At 49.1% G+C, this 18,880-nt stretch overlaps 5 protein-coding genes across 5 annotated transcripts; 1 reads left to right on the top strand and 4 right to left on the bottom strand.

Moving 5' to 3' along the window:
- Nucleotides 1–3: 3 nt before the first annotated feature.
- Nucleotides 4–4,436, bottom strand: F5B22DRAFT_111520 (NAD(P) transhydrogenase mitochondrial precursor). Its single transcript, XM_047968781.1, has 7 exons — nt 4,085–4,436; nt 2,850–3,989; nt 2,344–2,796; nt 2,145–2,297; nt 715–2,085; nt 576–650; nt 4–505 (listed from the first exon to the last, which is right to left on the bottom strand). The coding sequence occupies exons 1-7, from the start codon at nt 4,188–4,190 to the stop codon at nt 474–476; spliced, it is 3,330 nt and encodes a 1,109-aa protein (XP_047831723.1). The 5' UTR covers nt 4,191–4,436; the 3' UTR covers nt 4–473.
- Nucleotides 4,437–7,391: 2,955 nt separating this feature from the next.
- F5B22DRAFT_645796 (uncharacterized protein) lies at nt 7,392–8,269 on the top strand (the record flags this gene model as incomplete). The annotated part of the gene is made up of 3 exons (XM_047978640.1): nt 7,392–7,534; nt 7,608–7,956; nt 8,132–8,269. The coding sequence occupies 3 exons, from the start codon at nt 7,392–7,394 to the stop codon at nt 8,267–8,269; spliced, it is 630 nt and encodes a 209-aa protein (XP_047831722.1).
- Nucleotides 8,270–9,512: 1,243 nt separating this feature from the next.
- Nucleotides 9,513–10,558, bottom strand: F5B22DRAFT_645795 (P-loop containing nucleoside triphosphate hydrolase protein; the record flags this gene model as incomplete). Its single annotated transcript, XM_047978639.1, has 3 exons — nt 9,513–9,611; nt 9,673–9,747; nt 9,806–10,558. The coding sequence occupies 3 exons, from the start codon at nt 10,556–10,558 to the stop codon at nt 9,513–9,515; spliced, it is 927 nt and encodes a 308-aa protein (XP_047831721.1).
- Nucleotides 10,559–12,375: 1,817 nt separating this feature from the next.
- On the bottom strand, nt 12,376–13,745 carry F5B22DRAFT_645794 (CHAT domain-containing protein; the record flags this gene model as incomplete). Its single annotated transcript, XM_047978638.1, has 2 exons — nt 12,376–12,997; nt 13,141–13,745. 2 exons carry the CDS (start codon nt 13,743–13,745, stop codon nt 12,376–12,378), a joined length of 1,227 nt encoding a protein of 408 aa, XP_047831720.1.
- A 1,063-nt stretch (nt 13,746–14,808) lies between these two features.
- Nucleotides 14,809–18,332, bottom strand: F5B22DRAFT_645793 (uncharacterized protein; the record flags this gene model as incomplete). Its single annotated transcript, XM_047978637.1, has 7 exons — nt 14,809–15,453; nt 15,517–15,919; nt 15,976–16,130; nt 16,198–16,227; nt 16,295–16,788; nt 16,886–16,891; nt 16,943–18,332. The coding sequence occupies 7 exons, from the start codon at nt 18,330–18,332 to the stop codon at nt 14,809–14,811; spliced, it is 3,123 nt and encodes a 1,040-aa protein (XP_047831719.1).
- Between the last annotated feature and the right edge of the window lie 548 nt (nt 18,333–18,880).

Here is an 18,880-nt window from a genome sequence, read left to right as displayed (position 1 = left end):
CGTTCCGAATTATACAATCGTTAAATTACTCGACTAATTATATACCGGTATGTCGCAACAACACTAAATATCACGGCAGTTTACTGTTGACGACTTGAGCACGAATGATATACGAAGGATATAACATCCGGTATATAATATAGCACCAATTGACTCTAGCTAAGAAAAGCCGCCAACTGAACACTTGCTATATACCGAGTCCATTCAAATACCACCCACCCTATCACGGATTTCTAAGCAAAACATCACCCAGCCATCATCAACCTCCTCAAACACAGTCCATTCCTTCACAATAGAAAGAGAAACAGCGCAGACTAAATGAACAGAAACCGAGTCATAAAGATAAAGTCTAAGATGCAGCACGACTATATGATTATAACGGAGGTCTCTAGAATTCAAAAGAAAAATCCCTCAAGATCGCAAGCTTGGAACGATGCCGTATGCAGAAAAGCACGGTCTAGTCTAGGGATCTATCATGTACGAGATTCAACAGCAGATTTGATAGCTGCAATTGTTGAGAGTAGTTAGCTTCTATTTTCCAAGTCTATGCAAGGTAATGGTAATGAGATACTAACCATCGCAAGTAACCTTCGCATCTCCGAAAAGCATCTTCGTTCCCGGCATGTAGAACATGGGGTTCGGTACATCAGCTATGATGAGAATATGGGTTAGTATGGAAGAGACCATTAAGAGTAAGTGAGGGAAGGATCTCACCGTAACCAGAAGCCATTCCTCTCTTCATGACAATCACTTGCTTGCTCTTCCAAGCATGGAGAACAGGCATGCCAGCGATAGGGCTACCGGGTTCGAGGGCAATAGGGTTGACAGTATCGTTAGCACCAATGACGAGTGTGACATCTGTATCGTTAAAATCGTCGTTGATTTCGTCCATTTCCAGCACGATGTCATAGGGGACACTTGCTTCAGCGAGGAGCACGTTGCACTGCCCCGGCATACGACCTGCGACCGGGTGGATAGCAAATCGCACGTTGATTCCCTTGGATCGCAGCATCTTGGTGATCTCACTAATGGCGTACTGTGCTTTAGCCACCGCCATACCGTATCCTACCACGATGATCACGTTCTCGGCGTTAATGAGTGCCTCTGCCGTCTCGTCAACGTTGGTCTGTACTACTGTGCCTTCGACCTTGTAGTCAGTTGTCGTAGGTGCTGATATGCCGCCAAACAAGACATTCGTAAGCGATCGGTTCATCGCAACACACATTATGTACGAAAGAATAGATCCGGATACGCCAATGAGGGCACCAACCGAGGTTAGGAGAGGATTCTCGAGCATGAAACCTTCAGCTACCAGAGCAAAACCGCTGTATGCGTTGAGAACAGTAATGACGACGGGCATGTCAGCTCCACCTATGGCGGCTGTTGTAGTATATCCCTTGGCAAAAGAGAGTATCGTGTTGGCCCCCAGTGCACAAGCGGCGATCATGGGAGAGCCGGGCGCCATAGTAACAAAGGCACCCATCGTTGCGACATTGGTGGCGAGCATGCCCGAATTGAGGAAGTGTCTCCCTGGAAGCATAAGAGGTTTGGAGGACATCTTCCCAGCCAGTTTCATGAAGGCGACGAGACTTCCAGTAAAAGTGATACCACCTATCAGAACTCCGAGATAAGCTGTTACTAGATGCAGAGTGGTGACATGGTCGAGGCCTCCCATCACACTTCCAATAGAAGTCAACACTGCCGCTAGGCCGACAACTGAGTGAAGAGCAGCAACAGTCTGGGGAAGATCCGTGGGTGTAATGCGTTTGCCAATAACGAAGCCGAGAATACTACCAATCGTAGCGAGGGCTCCGAACTGAGTGAGAACCTCTGGGCTGAAGCCGACAGCTAGCAATGAAGCCAATACACCTGAACCTACACCAAGAATACCGAGCAAATTGCCCATTCGCGCAGTAGCTTGAGTGGCCAGCCCGGAGAGTGAACTGATGCACAGTACAGAGCTTACGAGGTATCCCGCTTGTACGAGTCCAGCAGCACCGGTAGAGGCAGCTGCAAGGAAGCCGCCGCCAAAGAGGACACCCGGTATAGCCCACAGCCAAGGGTATTCAGGAGGGTCCGTCGGTCCTACAGAGTCGTTAGTAGGAGTTCTTCATAGTTTCACTACCCATTGTAGCTATACTTACTCTTGAACATGTCCAGCATTCGTTTCGTAATGACAAACCCGCCAGACACGTTGACAAAGGCTAGGAGAACGGATGCAGCGCCGAGAACCTGAGGAATAGTCTCTGGGAGATATCCACCTCCCATGACGAAAAAACCACCAATGCCAACCATTCCTGTATCATGTTAGACTCGCCAACACTTTATCTAAGCTGTACTTACCAGATATGGCATTCGTGACACTCATCAACGGTGAATGGAGAGCAGGTGTGACACCCCAGACGACGCGGTACCCGATCAGAGAGGCCAGTGCAAAGGTGAAAGCATTTCCCATGAATAGTGGTCCTGTCATTTTACCAAGAGCTAGGGCAGTGCCCATTCCAGCAGTAACACCAGCAATTTCTCGCGATGTCTTCTGGAAGGGGGTCAAGGCAACCGCCGCATCTTCAGGCTTGGGGGCAGCTTTGGGAGCGGGAGTAGGAGGCGGGGCCGGTCGAGGCGCAGGAGGTAAGATGTCACCTTTAAGAGTCACAATAGCACCTCGAACAACCTCATCGGTCAGATCAATGCCGAAGGACTTTTCCTGAGGCGTCATTGAAAGAAGCAGCTTCACGATATTGTTGGAGTACAGCGTTGAGGATTGCGTAGGTAGTCTCGATGGTAGATCAGTATATCCTGCATGTTGTGTCAGTATGAATAAACTGGTCTGAGCAACGTGTTTTACTTACCGATGATTTTCACATCATTGTATGTGACCAGTTTACCAGCTTCTGTCTTCTCACAGTTGCCACCTGCTTCGGCAGCTAGATCCACAACTACAGAGCCAGGTTTCATTACATCAAGCATATCCTTAGTGATCAGTTTGGGTGCAGGTCGGCCGGGAATCAATGCAGTAGTGATGATGATATCAACGTCCTGGGCTTGCTCCTTGAATAACTTCATTTCTGCTGCAATGAATTCGGGGGACATTTCTTTGGCGTATCCACCAGCTCCGGAACCGTCTTCTTCAATTTCAACTTCGATAAACTCGGCGCCGAGAGACTGCACCTGTTCACGAGCGGCAGATCGGGTATCGAAACCCCGAACGATCGCACCCATCCTCCTGGCGGTAGCGATCGCGCTCAGTCCGGCGACACCAGCACCAATGACCAAGACCTTGCATGGTGGAATTTTTCCTGCAGCAGTGACCTGACCTGTCAAAAAGCGACCAAAGTTATTTGAAGCTTCGAGTACAGCTTTATAGCCAGCAATATTGGCCATAGAACTCAGTGCGTCAAAGACCTGAGCACGTGAGATGCGTGGAACCATATCCATAGCGAACGAGGTCACCTTGCGTGCTGCAAGGCGCTCAACGATGTCCTTGTTTTGGGCTGGCTGCAGGAACGAGATGACTGTTGCATTTTCCTTCATGCGATCAATTTCCGTTAGGTTTGGACCACGAACTTTCAGAACAATGTCAGCTGCGCCCCAGACAGCGCCGGGGCCAACAATGGTAGCCCCGGCCTTCTCGTATGCTTCATCGAGAAAGTCAGCTTCAACACCGGCGCCTTTTTCGATGATAACCTTTCCAAAGCCCTTCTTTTTCAGAAGAGCTACATTTTGAGGCGAAATTGCGACCCGGCGTTCATTAGCAAACGTCTCGCGCGGGATGCCGACGGTGAGATTAGCATAAGGTACAGACGAAGGTTCAGCTACAGTTGAGTACGAGGTGACTGGAATGATTCTGGCTTCAGGAGTCGAGCGGACGACGAAGCGCTGCTTGGCCTGCACCGCTGGCAGCACGGTAGGTTGCTTCGCATGAGTACTGTTCCATTGGCGGCAGATGTTCAGGGCAACCGGGGCGGTTGCGGCAGCGGGAGGCGTTAAATCTACGCATGGCGTTGTCTTAGCACCAATGACGGGATAGCAGGATACATGTCCTGTCCAGGGAATTACGCATATGCGTGGTGGTATAGCGACGAACCTAGGAAACGCGAGACAGCTCTGCGTGTCAGATGTTGGGTGGTACGAAGTGGTCCATATCCATGATTAGCGACCAGCGCCGGGCGGGAAAAAGCAACGAGAATCATGCTGGCGACAACGAGCAGCAGCAGCAGCAGCAATAGCCAGGGGCCATGCAGTCAGCGCGACGGAGCCTACTGGTGTACACGAACGATCTCCCACACCCTTCTAGAACACTAGCTAGCTCTTACATCCCAATATCAAGAAGAAAGTGTCAGAGAGGACAGCGTTGAGGGAAAGGATGAAGGCAAGTGAGGTCGAGAATGTCACTGTCTTAGCTTAGGAACTAAAGAGAAGAGAAGGGTCGCAGAGAGGGGACAGGGAAAAATAGGAAAGGAAAAACAGCCGTCGCTCGGTAGATCATGAGGGACACTGAAGAAGTAGCAAAGTTACCTCAGTGACGGCAAATGAGATACCTTTCCGTGCCATCTCGCCCAACCTACTAACCAGTAGGTAGCTGACAAGGTAGATTTGTGTTAAATCAGTACCCGTACGGTAGCTTGATCTGCTTTCCCGTCTCCCTCCCGCCCTCGATGGGCTCTAGTCCATGTAAGTATACATTAGTGTACAGAGCTGTATCTGCACGAGCCGTTAGTAACCTGGCGTGCCCACATCGTCCACGCGAGATTTCCGTCGCCACACGGTTCGCAGCGTTAACACTCACAGCCCCAGGAGTGCCCTTGTACGTCTGTCTAAGTACGTAGTAGGTAGTGTACTGTATGGTAGGATACAGTCGTGCGAGGTAATTGACCCCTCCCCCTCAGAGGAACCCATGCAAGTTCTCCGCTTTCCAAGATCACCCGGCCGCCTGACTGGGGTGCGGAGTCGTGAATTTGGCAGGTCGATGGTGGCCCCGGCGGCTTGTCTGGTCTGTGTCTGGTCTGTGTCTGGTTTGTCGAGGGAGTGCGAGGCCCGTCGATGGAACATTGGGGTTTCATTGCTGCGATACACTGCCTAGGATACGGGTGTTTTCGGCCGTTTACAATGCTAGTATAGCCGCGCGAGTTATGAAACGACTCTACTGACGCTTTCTTTCATATAGCAGCCTTCTGGGCAGGTGAGTAAGTAGTTACAGTGAGTGGGATGGTATCTCGCGATCTTGCGATCTTGCGAGGTGAGGTGGCCGATGAACCCCCCACCCCTCCTGCTCCAACACCCAAGCCATTGTGCCCGTTATACCCGCCTGCCATTCTACCAATAAGTACAGATACCTACCTACTTACAGTACTCCCTTATGTTGGGTAAAGTGTGCCTTGTCAGGTCCTTTTTGGGCACTAGCATCTCGCCCCACTGCGATGAAGTCGAGATACTTGCATAAAATCGTAGTCTTCAGTGGTTCGAGCATAACGAGATACCGTGGCAAACTACCCATGCCTTTACATGGGTCCGCAAATACAGAGCTAGGAAAACTTCATATCCTTACATGATAGTAGTAGTACACTAACCCTACCGTGCTGTAGCTCACTGTAGTTCACTGCCTATTCCGAGTAGCTACGGCACTAGCGGGACGCTAGAACGCTGTCTGGGATCCCCCGCGAACTTGGGAATGCGGGGGAAAGTGGGCCCTCTTCCGTCCAGACTCCGTCCCACCCTCATGTCAGACTCATGTGATGGTCAGACGAGGGCCAAGGCTTTCAAATCCTACCAATAACTGTCTCTCTGGTGGCCAAGGTGAGAAAGAAGGACGTGTATGATGAAGGTAGATAAGAATATAAGTTGGACCTGTTCTTCATCAACTGAGAGTAACAACAGGACGAAATGCATTAGGGTGAACTTGGAAGGCAGGCATAGTTTCCTCTGCCCATAACTATCGCGTGACGCGCACAGAGTATGTGTTACATGTAGGTAACATGCTTGAAGAGATAACCAATACGGCAACGAGGTGTGAGAATTTATCTTTGCGCATTACCACCGAGTCTGAGCTCTGACCGAGCGCAGTCCAGGCCCTGTTTAGCCTCCAATTCCATGTTGAACAATGCCTTATGCTCAACTCGCAAACATGGCCAGCTCCATTATGACAGAGATTGATAATGATGATAATTCTAAAAGCTAGATATTCCCATGGAGTGCGGGAACCGACTCAGTAGCCATTTTCTTCCCATTTTTATTATGGAAAATAGCTTGGGAAAGAGTTCCAGTCACAGCATGCAGCTTAAAGGCCGAGCTCCATATGGATATCCACGTCTCCAACTATCCGCTTTCCGATCATGGCCACACCAGCGTGAGTACTATGAAACCTACTGTACTTGAGCATGGCCTAGTCTATTTTTCTTCAAAATCACAGCACAAACATACAAACATACACAGTTATATACGTCTGGAGGTACCGGTGGGAAATTATTCCAGGAATATGTGAGCTGCGGCCACATCAGGTTGACAATACCTAATATAGGCGGCCTTCATATCACTACCGATAAGTGGAGAGAGGGTTACTTAACTAACAGAGGCGTTACGCTAGAGCACACTGGAGGCCATCGCATCTTCATTCGGCTAAGGGAAAGGAAAAGAGGGAGATCAGGAATAGCACGTCTACGTTATAGCAGATATTGATAGATCGACGGTAAACTTTTTAAGCTAGGTAGAGCTTTTAAGCTTACAATCCTTTGCTATAATCCCATCAACCAATGCCATCGCGATCGTACCTGCTCGCCTGCCTGGGTCTGCCTGGGATATTTTACACTACATCGCAGAAAAAAAAAACAGTTGCAAGGATGCAATCCCCATTCAATCAATCCCGTCACTTATCCGAAAATAAGACGATCCGCATTCTTCCTCAGCCGCGGCTAAGCAAAAGCTTCCCGTAGAGTAAATACAGTACAAAAGGTACAGTATCAGAAAGCCAGGGCCCCACCATAGCTCTTCCTCTGGACCAATGTATGGCGTCACCACCTACCTGCCATTCTTCTAAGCACACTTATTTCATCACAGCTTCGACTTACCTAGTCATTCAACCTCATCATCCAACCTCATCATCTTCAAATCCAATTGCTGGAAGTATTAGCTTCGGGATCACCGTGGAATTCTCGTCCAGTTCAACACATCCATCTATCTATACTCATATTGCTATAGACCTTGAAACCACCTGACTGATGTAAGTAAGCGAGCGGGCGAGCGATTCATCCAGCTGACCCGGGGCATGATTATCCCTCAACAAGCGAACAAAATATAATATCACGAAACCGCAAAGATCTCTACTATAGCTAACTCGAATCCCAGCGAATTGGTTGATATCTTTCTTTTCCCCAATTCATCCAAAGTTCCCAGCAACGATGTTGTTCAGCATTCGGACTCTAGCCCAGCGCTCCCTCCGGGCACAAGCCAGGAGAGCCACCCTGTCCGTGCGTCCGGCCCTATCAAGGAGGGGATACGCAGACGTGCACGGCACAGCGCAGAAGACAAGCGAATTACCCTGGTAAGCAAAGCATCACTCAATCACTACAACCGCCCCAAACCACAAAACATGAAATACTAACACGTCCCCCTAGGTTGATAAGCGCCGTAGGCGTAACAGGCGTAGGCCTAGCATACCTCCTCTCGGGCCCCCCCAAGGGCGCAGGCGGCGCGCACGGGCCAGCAGCAGCCGACGCGATCGCGAAGCGCCGCAAAGAGGAGACCCAGAGCCCGCGCGACAAGTCCGACTCGGGCGCCTCGCAGCCATCAGCAGAGGACAAGCCCGCGGGCGACGACAGCGCGCCCAAGGGCGCCGACGACCCGAGTAATCCCGACAAGGCCACCAGCGTCGGCCGTGCCGCGCCTCCCCCCCCAAGCGACAACCGGGATCTAGCGGAAGCCTGGGAAGAGAGAAAGGAAGGGCAGAAGGAGTTGAACAAGCGGGTATGTGATTTTGTTCCTTTTGCTTATTACGCGAAAGATTCCCAATACCTCAGATCCCCCTCCTTCCAAACAAACATTCATTCATCAACGCCCGAAACAAATAATCCAGTCCAGTCCAGTTCAGTCCAGTCTAGTCTAGTCTAGCCAGTGCTAACCCAACACACCTTCATAACAGATCAGGGCAGGCGATACCAAAGCAGCGACGAGTTCGTCCCAGGCACCGTCCAAGAAGACGCGAGGTGAGGACCCGCGCGAAGACCCGCAGAAGGGCGAGGGCGAAGCCGTGAAGAAGGGCGGTTCGAAGGACGAATAAACCGCCTTCATCCATTTGCATTGCATTGCATTGCATTGTCCAGCGATGTGCTGTCCACAATGAATGCGTCGTAAGAAATGAAAAAAAAAAAAAAAAAAGGCAAGGCAAAAGTCATGATGAACTAAATGACCGCTTGGTCGGTCGGATCTCTGCTTAACTCTAGAACATCCAAGTCGGTCGCTGTCGGACTGGTTGGTGTTTGTATTACATCTATTGTATAGTTACTGTAGCATTTGCATAATCTAATCTCATACTCATAGTTAGTTATAAGGGTTTAACTTAACTTTTCCCGAATCACCTATGCACCCAAGGCATATCAATTATCTTCGTAAAAGACAGCCAACCAAGCTCATAGACACTTATCATTCCCAATCCCATCTTCACTAGACACATTCATTACATACTTCGCTTCGGGCAGAGAAAAATGTCTCATTCTTGATTATTTATTGCTGCATTCTATCGACCTACACGCAACGCAACATATTCCATCCTTCTTCTTCATCTTCTTCTTCGTCTTCCTCCTTCTGGGTGTCAATGCGATAGTTAGTTATTACAATAAAAAAAGAATCTTTCCTTTCTTGCAACGTAAGACTCTAGATCTTCCATTATTTTCTGGTTCAGAAAAGAGTCTTGTTTGTTTGTTGGGAAAAACAAAATCACATAAATGAAGCAATCTCCCACCCTGGCACACAAAATCAATTCTTGACAGTATAGCTGTACAATAAAGCCATGTCTGCCTGCAAGTGTGCCTTTCAGGGGGTTGTTATTCTTTTTGCCTCTCTTTCCCTTCGACGCCTAAACGTCCGTTTACCATTCCGATACTATGCAATTTGTAGTGGAGAACCCGCAGGATCTAAACCAATACGAAGAGGGTGAAACAAAGGAGAATGTGTTCTTGTCTTGCGCCAACGAGATTTGGATTTTTATTTCCTTCGTGGCGCTGGCCAGTTCCATCTTTTCTCTCACGGATATCTAGGATTAATAGTTGAAGAGAACCGAGGCCCAGCCCGAATCATCGAGGGCTGTGACGTGACGTGAGCGAGATGGTCTAGTTGTTTGAAAATATATCTGGCAAATTTTTGGGAACATAGGCTATTCGTGGGTGGCCGTTCAATTCGTAAGAGCATGTCAGCTATTTCTGCTCGAAGCTGTTGTGTTGTATATATGTAGTGGGAATAGGTAGCGTTGGGCAGTTGCGAAGCTGTTGGGTTGATGGTTTCAAGCTGACATTGCTTTGTGCGCTCTAGCATGATTGATAGAGCAGTAACGGCTCGCCGACATTCTCGATCTCGGGTATCGTGCATTTCAAGTCGAATGCCTTGGACAGGACGATCTTGAATATCTGTGCAAACAGTGAGTACACCTATTCTTGAGAGCTCGAGAGTTAAGGCTGGCTGCAGTACCTTTTGAACGTTGATACTATGGCTCGTGCTGCTGAAGATCAGCGAAGCACGCATGGCCTTGGCGAACCGCCGTGCCTGGAGATACCTGGTCAGTGAATTGACTTCGCAGCTGCATGTTGATGATCTAGCGCACCTGGCTTGATATCTCCTCCTGCTCTTCCCGCGAGAAGTTGACGAAATGATCGTACTTGGTGCCAACGAGGACCGGAATAGCAGTCTTGTTGAATCCCCGTCCTTGGCGATACCATTCCTTGATGCTGTTAAGCGTACTTTTCCTTGTCAAATCGAACATGAACAAGATAGCGACCGCATCGTTGCAAACGAGTGGTAGCATGTTGACGAATTCTCTCTGGCCTCCCAGATCCCATATGCTGAATGTGATTTCGGTGTTACGGATGCTGATTGTCTTTTCCATGAAATTCACACCCAGTGTCTGGATATAGTCTTCGTCCCAGCTGCCTTCGACATATTTCACCATTAGGGAGGTCTTGCCGATTTGGGCATCGCCTACCATGCCGACCTTGATAACAACCTGATTGCGTGTACTGGCCTGATCGGTACCATTGCTGCCCCGGTCACTATATGTCGCCTGTCGATCCCCACCGGCACCAGAGAGGCCTGATGGAGGCCTTGATATTGACTGCGGATGGGTGGTAGAGGGATGCGTCTCGTATCGTCCGGCAACGTCTGCATCGTCATGGTGCTGACTGTCTGATAAACCCTGGTCGAGGGACTGTGATTGTTGATGATATACTTCATGGCCATTCTGATCTGGGGCAGTATGGGGGCGTGCCACTACGTCGGCGTGGGTATCATGTGTATCGGGGAGCGCATCGAGGTGTTCGCGGGGCCCCGGGATGGGGGCTGTGTGGAAGTCTTGCTCCATGGTGTCCATGGCCGCGTGAAACTAATCGACGGATCGACAACGAGGATATACCGATCTACAATAAGACTTGTGGGTGGTATGCGAGATAACTAAATATCCCTTCAATGCTTGGAAGTCTTGGTCTGATCAGAGTCGGGATCGAGGGTGCGTTGTAGTCTCGGTTTGGGCGTGCAAGCAGGGGATCGTAGAGTAGCAGTGGAATTCGCGACGGGGGCTCCTGCGAGTGCCGAGGAATGTTCCACGTGTGCTGGAGTGGAGGATGTGTGTGTCAGTAGCCTTAGCCTTGACGTATGGATCGGGGCTTGATGCAGTACGGGGCGTCAATCAGGCCATGGGCTAGACCTGAATATCGACCCAGCTGAGGCTTCCGAGATAAGATTGGGTGGGCGAGACGGGGACGGGTCGGGCGAGGGTCGGGCGAAGGTCGAGGATATCGAGGATATATCGAGGCAGACGGACAGGTACAAGACAAGGGATGGAGGAAAGGGATAGAGGGAAAGAGGGGAACGGAAAGGACTCGAAGCGGTGCGGTGCTTCAGGACATGCTCGAACCCAGGGCCCAGAGCGAAAAATACGTTGGACGTGGAGGTGGAGTACGATTGTTGCAATGCGAACGTACCTTGCAGAAGACGCAGGCAGAAGATGTAGATAGGGTCCGTCTGGTAGGGAGTGTCGGTATTGTCGGTATTGAGTAAAATGGGATTATAATGCAGCAACCTTTGGCCGAGACGCTATTCCGTCCACGTAAGTAAGTAAATAAGTACTGAATGGGCGTGGAGAGAAAAGAGGCGTGAGCGAGAAGCTGAGCGCGACCCACCCGCTTATAATTACTTAGGTACTTACTCCTTATCCTTACCTATCTAGCCTAGTCTAGGTTGGAGCGATAGCGGGGTGGACAGACACAGGCACAGACACAGACACAGACGCAGACACATGACTGAGATCGGAAGAGATAGATACCAACAGCACACGGACTAAGACAGTAGATCTAGGACTAGGTGGATGGGATAGATGATTGATTCCCTAAGTACTTACCTACCTATTGTACCGTCATTTAAACAGGATTGCACTTGAATTTGGTGTTAGTCTAGTGCATTCGTAGTCGCTAGACCAGGCCCCTAAGATGTAGCTATTCCAATTAGTATGGTAATTTGTTGTTGTTTGTTGTGGTGGTGGTGGTGGTGGTGTTGATGTCTCACGTCACTAAGAAAGTAAATAAAAATAAATCAACCAAAGCATGCTCATATAAAATGTAGGTAGGTAGGTATCGCTCATATGACAAGATGATATTATAATGGGCGATACCGGTATACCATCAGTCAGCCTGACACCAAATTAATACCACGCAACCTAGGATCCATCATATCAGTTCGCGCGACCACTTTGCAGGACACACGCCTGTCTCTCTTCGAAACGAGTGTGTTGCGCGATGCTGTTGATCATTGGCTGCGTTTCCCAGGACAGGCCGAGTCAGATCATCGCGCTAATGCGTCCACGGGCGAATGAGATGCTGCAAAAGACGTCAATTCAAGCACCACACCACCCAAGACACGACGCGACACGCGAAGGGCCTAATTCTCTACTTCGGGTTAACCTGCCTGTCCTGTAGGTAAGCAGACAGAAGAGACAGGCTACATGTAGACATGACAGATATTGATGGTTTGTCGAGAATGGCAGACTGTCGGAACCTGGTGGGTGGGAAGCTCTCCATGCGAATTTGCTTACTAGCTAATTACTTAGGTAGGGTAGAGACAACACCATAAAACACATTCAACCGAGTTACATACAGTACCATGGCGTATTTATCCAACAAGTCTCTATCCGCCAAAATGAAGATAGGGAACCCAATAAAATCCTGCCATTCCTTGCGCGTTAGCCTCGGAGCTCCCCAAGGTGCAGAATCTCCCTTGTCCGCCCTTCTTGATTTCCTTATCGCGCAATTCTTTGATGGCTCGGTGAAGTCCTCGACTGACTGACGCGTCCGTCATGTTCTCATCCCGCAGTGTCTCGTACAGGATTCTGGCTACATGGAAGCAGTGTGCGTCCGACACTTCCCAGAGGGTCCCCACCACGTGCCGGAAGCCCGCGAATTGGAGGGCGCCAATGAGATGGATTGACTCGTCGGCGAGATCTTCCGTCATGTTCGACCCGGTCGAACAGGCTGATAGATATCCAAGGAACGGCGGGTTGTCTTGAAGCCTGTGATCGCGCAGGTCGCCCACGGTAAGTGGGTTAGCCTGCCAATCCTCGAGGAGTAGGGCGCTCTGTGAAGGGTCCATTGGATTGTATTTTCCATGACCCGCGAAATGAAATATCTTACATTCGCTCAGAGACCTCAATACGTCGTCCTTATATGGCGCTGGAGTAACTGGCTTTAATTGAAGCGACGTACAAAGGTCTTTCAACGCACTCACTTCCTTCTCGGCAAAGGGGAGAATTCTATTCGCAGATATTAGGCCTGGCGTTGTATGCATGGCCACTAAGACAGCCTTGGATAGAGACTCGGTAGAAAGATGGTATTGGCGTCCGTGCACCAACGTCTTGATGGACGAGGCATACGACGATATGACCGTATCAAGAACCGTATTAGTAGACCCTCGTTGGTAGCATCCTGCTGCATGAAGCGGCAACTGGCTGAGAGCCCGGTAGGAATCCACCATACATGAGGACAATGATCAATAGATGTATTAGGACGAAATCCCAAGGCATCAAGGCACGGGTAGCAGATCGTCTCCCAAATCCCCTCTAGCATTGACACCATGCCCACCGAACAAGGCAGTCGGAGATCTGTTACCCATTTCTGGACTTGTTCCAATGTCAGATTCTGTAATCTCAGCACTCGAATTCGGTGGCGCTCGATGAGGAACGCGTCGCATCGATAAGGGCTTAAATTGACGACAATAATAGGCCCTAAATTTGCAGCAGCCATTAACTCCTCCCTTGTTGGAACAAGAAGGAAGTTGTGAAAACCAGGTTTCGTTCGAATCGCCGTGATAAGCTCGTTGAATCTCTGGTCTGTCTCACGACGTTGTTTTGCTTCGGTTTCCCATGAAGTCGCATCCTCCTTAAGACTCAAAGAGGATAGCTTGTCAGCTGGGGAATCTAGCTTGTCTCGAAGCGATACGAATTTGTCTGCCAGATCGGGGTATTTCTGTTTGAGATCCCGGACATCCATTCGCATATCCATGAGCACACTAGCAATGATGCCGCGGCCGAGCTCAAGAAGCTTCAAGGCTTCATATACCCCTTCCTCTCCTTCGATCGCATAGAGAGACGCGGCTGCTGCCAAAGAGGCCAAGCCAGCGAAACCTGGGAGTGTGTCCTGCTTGTCGCTAGGTATGCTTTAACGACCTTGGGCTTACGGTGGGTAGAAGGTTCACAGCTTCCTTTAGTAGCTGGCTTGCTTCTTTCCACTTCGATTGCAAGGCAAGGATTTGAGCCGCTCGGTTAGCAAGAGAAATTCGGTCTGATGGGGAGGCTGTACGACAACTCCATCCTTCTTTAAAGTAGTGGAGTGCATCGTTCAAGTCGGAGTCAGTCGTGGAGTCTATCAAAACTGATCGCCAGCTGAGATAGGTTCCTAGGTCGCTTAAGAATTGAGATCGCTCAGGGTGGTCTTGAGGTGTAGTATCAACTGCTCTTGTTATCACCTCAATGGCACGATTTAGGTCACCTGCGGATCTTGTCTCCTGAAATCGGGTGCCGAGTAAATACCCAAGGTTATGTGACCGAGTAGCTCGATTAAAGATTGAATCCGAAGTATCCACAGCCAAATCTGCTGTGAAAATAGCATGGTTCAAGTCGTCTATTGGCCTTTTCAACCTAGATCGTTTCCCAAGCAAGCTTGCAAGCGCGGTAGGCCTGCTTAGGAAGTAGAACCAATTAGGGCCGGGGGTTGGTTAGGTTTTCGCCGCCGTTAGCGGTTCTCCTACATTCCATAAGTGATAGCTTTGGCCAACCGAGGTGGCCTCGTTGATTTCTGTCTTGCAAGAGTTAGGGGCTCTGGCTTTAAACGACAGCGACAACTGCATCGATATCTCGTTTTGGTTTGATGAGCCAGTCTGAAGATTCATGGTAAGAATACGCGCCTCCTTGATTAATAAGAATTAACGTTGCGTAGTTCAAGCTCACCATGGAAATGCCCTGAAAAGGTACTTTAGGTAATAGGGTATTTTCAGTATCTACTACCACAAGCGCGACCACACCATCCATAACGATATTCATATTACTTAAACTTCTAATAACAAGACTCAATGTCTCTTAAATGTCTCCACAACGCTTTTAGCGCTGCGTCCTCCACTCATGGCCATTTCGGGGTTGTCAAGAACAGTATCTCCAATCCGCGGTGTATCGATGCCTCCAAACTTCTCCAGAAGTATGAATTGATCATCTGTCTCCGACAGCATATCCTTTAGATGCTTCTTAACCACAGCGTAACGGGTGTTGGGGCTACTAATACTCTTTTCCTCGATCACGTATTTTTTGTCCGGGTTTGCCTGCCGGTCGCAAGTCAATATCAACGAGCACAAGCCCGCTGCGAGAGCCGTGGCTACGGAACTGCCGGATATCGTATCCTCCCATTTCAAGAAGGGGATGACGCCTGCCGCCACATCGTTACCTCGGATCTTGTAGTGATACTCTTGCTGGTCCACGGGGCGGAGAAGTTCTCCGAACTCGTCACAAGCTGCTAGGACTATAAGCGATAATGATTCTCCTTTGTATTTGGCGGGAAAGGCATTGGTGATTCGAGACCCTTCGTCGTGCGTGCTGCAGGTCATGACAATGCCGTGTGCCGTCGCCTTCTCTAAGGCCTTGCGCAGGGGCTCATAGGGTTCTCCTACGACGAAGCTCATGGATATGATATCCACGCCCCTATCTATTGCCCAATTGATAGCCTTTGAGCAAGTGATTTTAATCTAGTCAGCAACCCGAAACAAATCTCGAAATAATAAACATACCTTTGCCACTCTAGCTGGCGTAATCCCAAAGAAGTCCTCGCCAACTCTTGCTACGTAAATCTCGCAGCAGGGGTCAATGGCACAGATCAAGTTTGCCATTTGCGTCCCGTGGGGATCCGACGCGAATAGCCACGGACTAAGCCTCGAGTTCTCGTCGACGAAGGACCGGCCATCTCGAATCCGTGGCCAGAGACTCCTCCTGTCCTCCGAACCATCCCCTTTCCCTTCACCGGAGGCCCCATCTTTGGCGGAGTCAGATGAGACGGGTGGGATGCTTAATATTCCGTTGTCGAGAATAGCGACTTTAGTAGGCCTGTAGTGGCTGTTATCGCGGCGTGCGCGCTTCACGAAGACTTCCAAATTCTGCAGCCATCGAGCGAGCTTTGGGGCTATTCGATGAGCTCTGATGTGTTGTCAGCATTAAGTATTGCAGTCGCTCCATTTCCAAGGTCGGCTTACATCTCATTCAGATCTGCTAGCTTGGGTGTAGGGTACCAAGGCACAACGCTCACCCGTGGGGCTGTAAGGTTGGGGAAGACATTTTCGCGTAGTTTGTCCACTTCCCCTTGAACATCCTCGACTAGTTTCTGATAGTATCCTACAGTACATGTTTCCTTCAGGTTCACCTTGTTAGGTAAAGCGAACTAATATATAAAGTCACGGGGACAGAGAAATCCAAACCTTGATGATTTTAATCTCGAGATGGTCGAGCTGCAATAGGGTGCATTGCTGTTAGAGGTTGTATTTCATGAGATTGTGGGTAAGGAAAGTGACTTACGCGCTTCAGTGTGCGAATCCCTTCAGAACCGAACCAATGGTTTATCGTTGCCCTTTTACCGCTCGAATACAGATACAGTTCCTTGATCTTTTCTTTCGCGGGTTCACCGAAAATAGAGATGGATAAATCGAGAACCCTCCAATCGAGAACCTCAACTTTGAACTTAAGCACTTCCGCCGCCATCAGGAGGTCGTTATGAGGATTGATTAATCGGTCAGGAACCACTAGTTTAATAATCTTGTTTACCTTCTTGTCACCAAGCCACTTGAGAATCTTGAACACCTCGGTGTGGTCGTGTTCAAGGTATGTGTTTTCCTTGAATGTTTCCCTATCTCCCACCATCATGTCGAGGGGCGGAAATTCAGCATATCGTAGTGTCTGCTCGTACGCTAGTAGTTCTCGTGTCCCACTGTGTGAGATCAAAGAATCTACAAAATTCGATATCGTATAAGGGCTTGGATTTATACGCGATATATCAAAACAGAGATCACCAACTGGATTGAGCGATGTTATTAGAAGCCCCTAAATAACGGATGGACGTAAGAGCAGCTGGAGCCTGAACGATCGTGAAGTAGTAAATAATTATCTTACAGGGTTCTAAGTAGCGGTTAGAAGTTACCAAAACTTAGAATTCCGTGATTTGCCTACCATTAGACTCATGGAAGATATCTGACAGTTTTTCCATATCGTTTATCGTATATATGAGCTTGTTGACAATACTGTTCCGGATTTTGTATCGCGTACTTTCTGTATAAGTAGAGTCTCTTTTCAGCGGGGAGAACACGGCTCTATCGTACAGCCATTCATGGTTGTTATACCATAGCGGGTACTCAGCCTCCTCCTTTTTCATGAACAAACCTTCAAGTTTTAGGGGGCGCTTTACAGTTGCTGAAAACGGGTACTCCTTAAGAAACTCCTCGACAAATTCATACTTCTGGTGAAACACAGCCAGATGAAGCAGAACAGTTTTCAGTTCGTGGGATAGGGTCTTATTAGGCGCAGCTCGCCATATTTTCATCAAGCCTCGCTTTATGATGTTTTCTAAGACCTCAACATCAAATACCCCGCCTTTAGCCTTCGTGACTAGAATTTCAACGATGCGAGAAGCGTTGACAACTTTAGGATCTGATTCCACATCTTTCTTTTGTGAAGAACCTTTGGCTTCGTCGATTTTTTTCATGGCTTGAATGATGGACCGGCCCGTGACGAAGGTGGCGGCCAGTTGGTTGTTCTGAAGAAATATCTCTACAACCTCAGGCATTCCTTCTTCTAGAGCGCTGTTGAATGATTTGTCTTCGCCCGTAGATTGTATGATGCCGTCGACCCTTAGAAGTTCTTTTATAGTCTCGATGCGCCCGGATTCGGCCCTAGTAGCAAGCTCCAATGCTGTCGCACGGGGCTTGGAGGCTGGATCGTGCCCTCGAGCTACAGTTAGTAGCAAGGTGGGTTGAAGGCGCAGCCCGGAGTCAATTATAGTCCCAACAACCTTAGCATTGCCGCATTCAACAGCTACATAAAATGGAATTCTCTTGTCTTTCTTGGGAGTAGCAGAATGCATTTTCCAAAAGACGCATTTGTCTTCGAAGGATTTCCCAAAAACCGAGTCGTTATACTGATTTTGGAAGGCAAGGTGCGGCCACTTTTCTATAATCATTTCACTGATTACCACCTGAGGCTGTATGTCGTCGGGCTCGTCTGGAGAGATCTCAACACATTGAAGTAGCAAGTTCCAGCGGACGCAATCGTCGATTTTATGGTCCTTCTCCTTCCCATCTATGAAGTCGTTGATTCCGTTGCGAGCCTCCTCTATGTCTCCATTCTTCAGTTGGTTGACGATGAGAGATTTAATTACCGGCATAAGTGAGGGCAAAGTGTAGATTCCTGTGTCTACCGCACCGGCACTCTCCCATCTTGCGGCTAGATCTGACCATGTCTTATTTGCCGAGGGTTTGTTGATTTCCTTCCGGAGAGGTTTTGTACCCTTGTTCGTCATCGGTCTCTCAACAGTTCCCCTATTGTTGGGTATGTCCGCAGCCATTTTGATAGCGCGGCGGTGAATTAAGGGGCTGTGATGGATGGGCCGCCTTGATCTGTTAATTTAATTCTCAGTCGGCAGAGAAACGAGGGAAGCGAGAGCTGATCTCCAACCAAGGCATTTGTTGAAGAACACGGAGATGTGGAAGTTTAGTCGATAGCTAAGCCTCGTCAAAGGAGCGAGGGGTACCATTCGGCAGGGAAAATAGTGTAGCTGGACATCTCGACCAGGGTATCAGTACGGTAGTCGCCGATCATAAATGCATTTTGGCCCCCAACAACTGAACATGTACAATGTCCTATAAGCGGTTAACACCGCGGATCAAATCCAGCTAATGTATAGGGTACAAGCGCGCAGGGAATAAAAGGTCGCCGTGAGCCGTGGTAAGCGTCAGAAATACTACTAAGCCAGTGTATAGTAGACAAAAGTGTTCGCCGTGATATTCCATTGATGAATCGACACTCTGTCTCACCCGCGTGATTTTGGAATTGAGTACCTACCTACTCCGTACACCCTGTAACGAAATGGTTCCAAATCAACTAGGTGTCCAG

Source organism: Xylaria bambusicola, assembly GCF_022495145.1.
Source record: "Xylaria bambusicola strain CBS 139988 unplaced genomic scaffold F5B22scaffold_16, whole genome shotgun sequence".
NCBI lineage: Eukaryota > Fungi > Ascomycota > Sordariomycetes > Xylariales > Xylariaceae > Xylaria > Xylaria bambusicola.
Note: the sequence above shows the minus strand (reverse complement) of the source record. Positions and strands in the feature narration are given on the sequence as shown.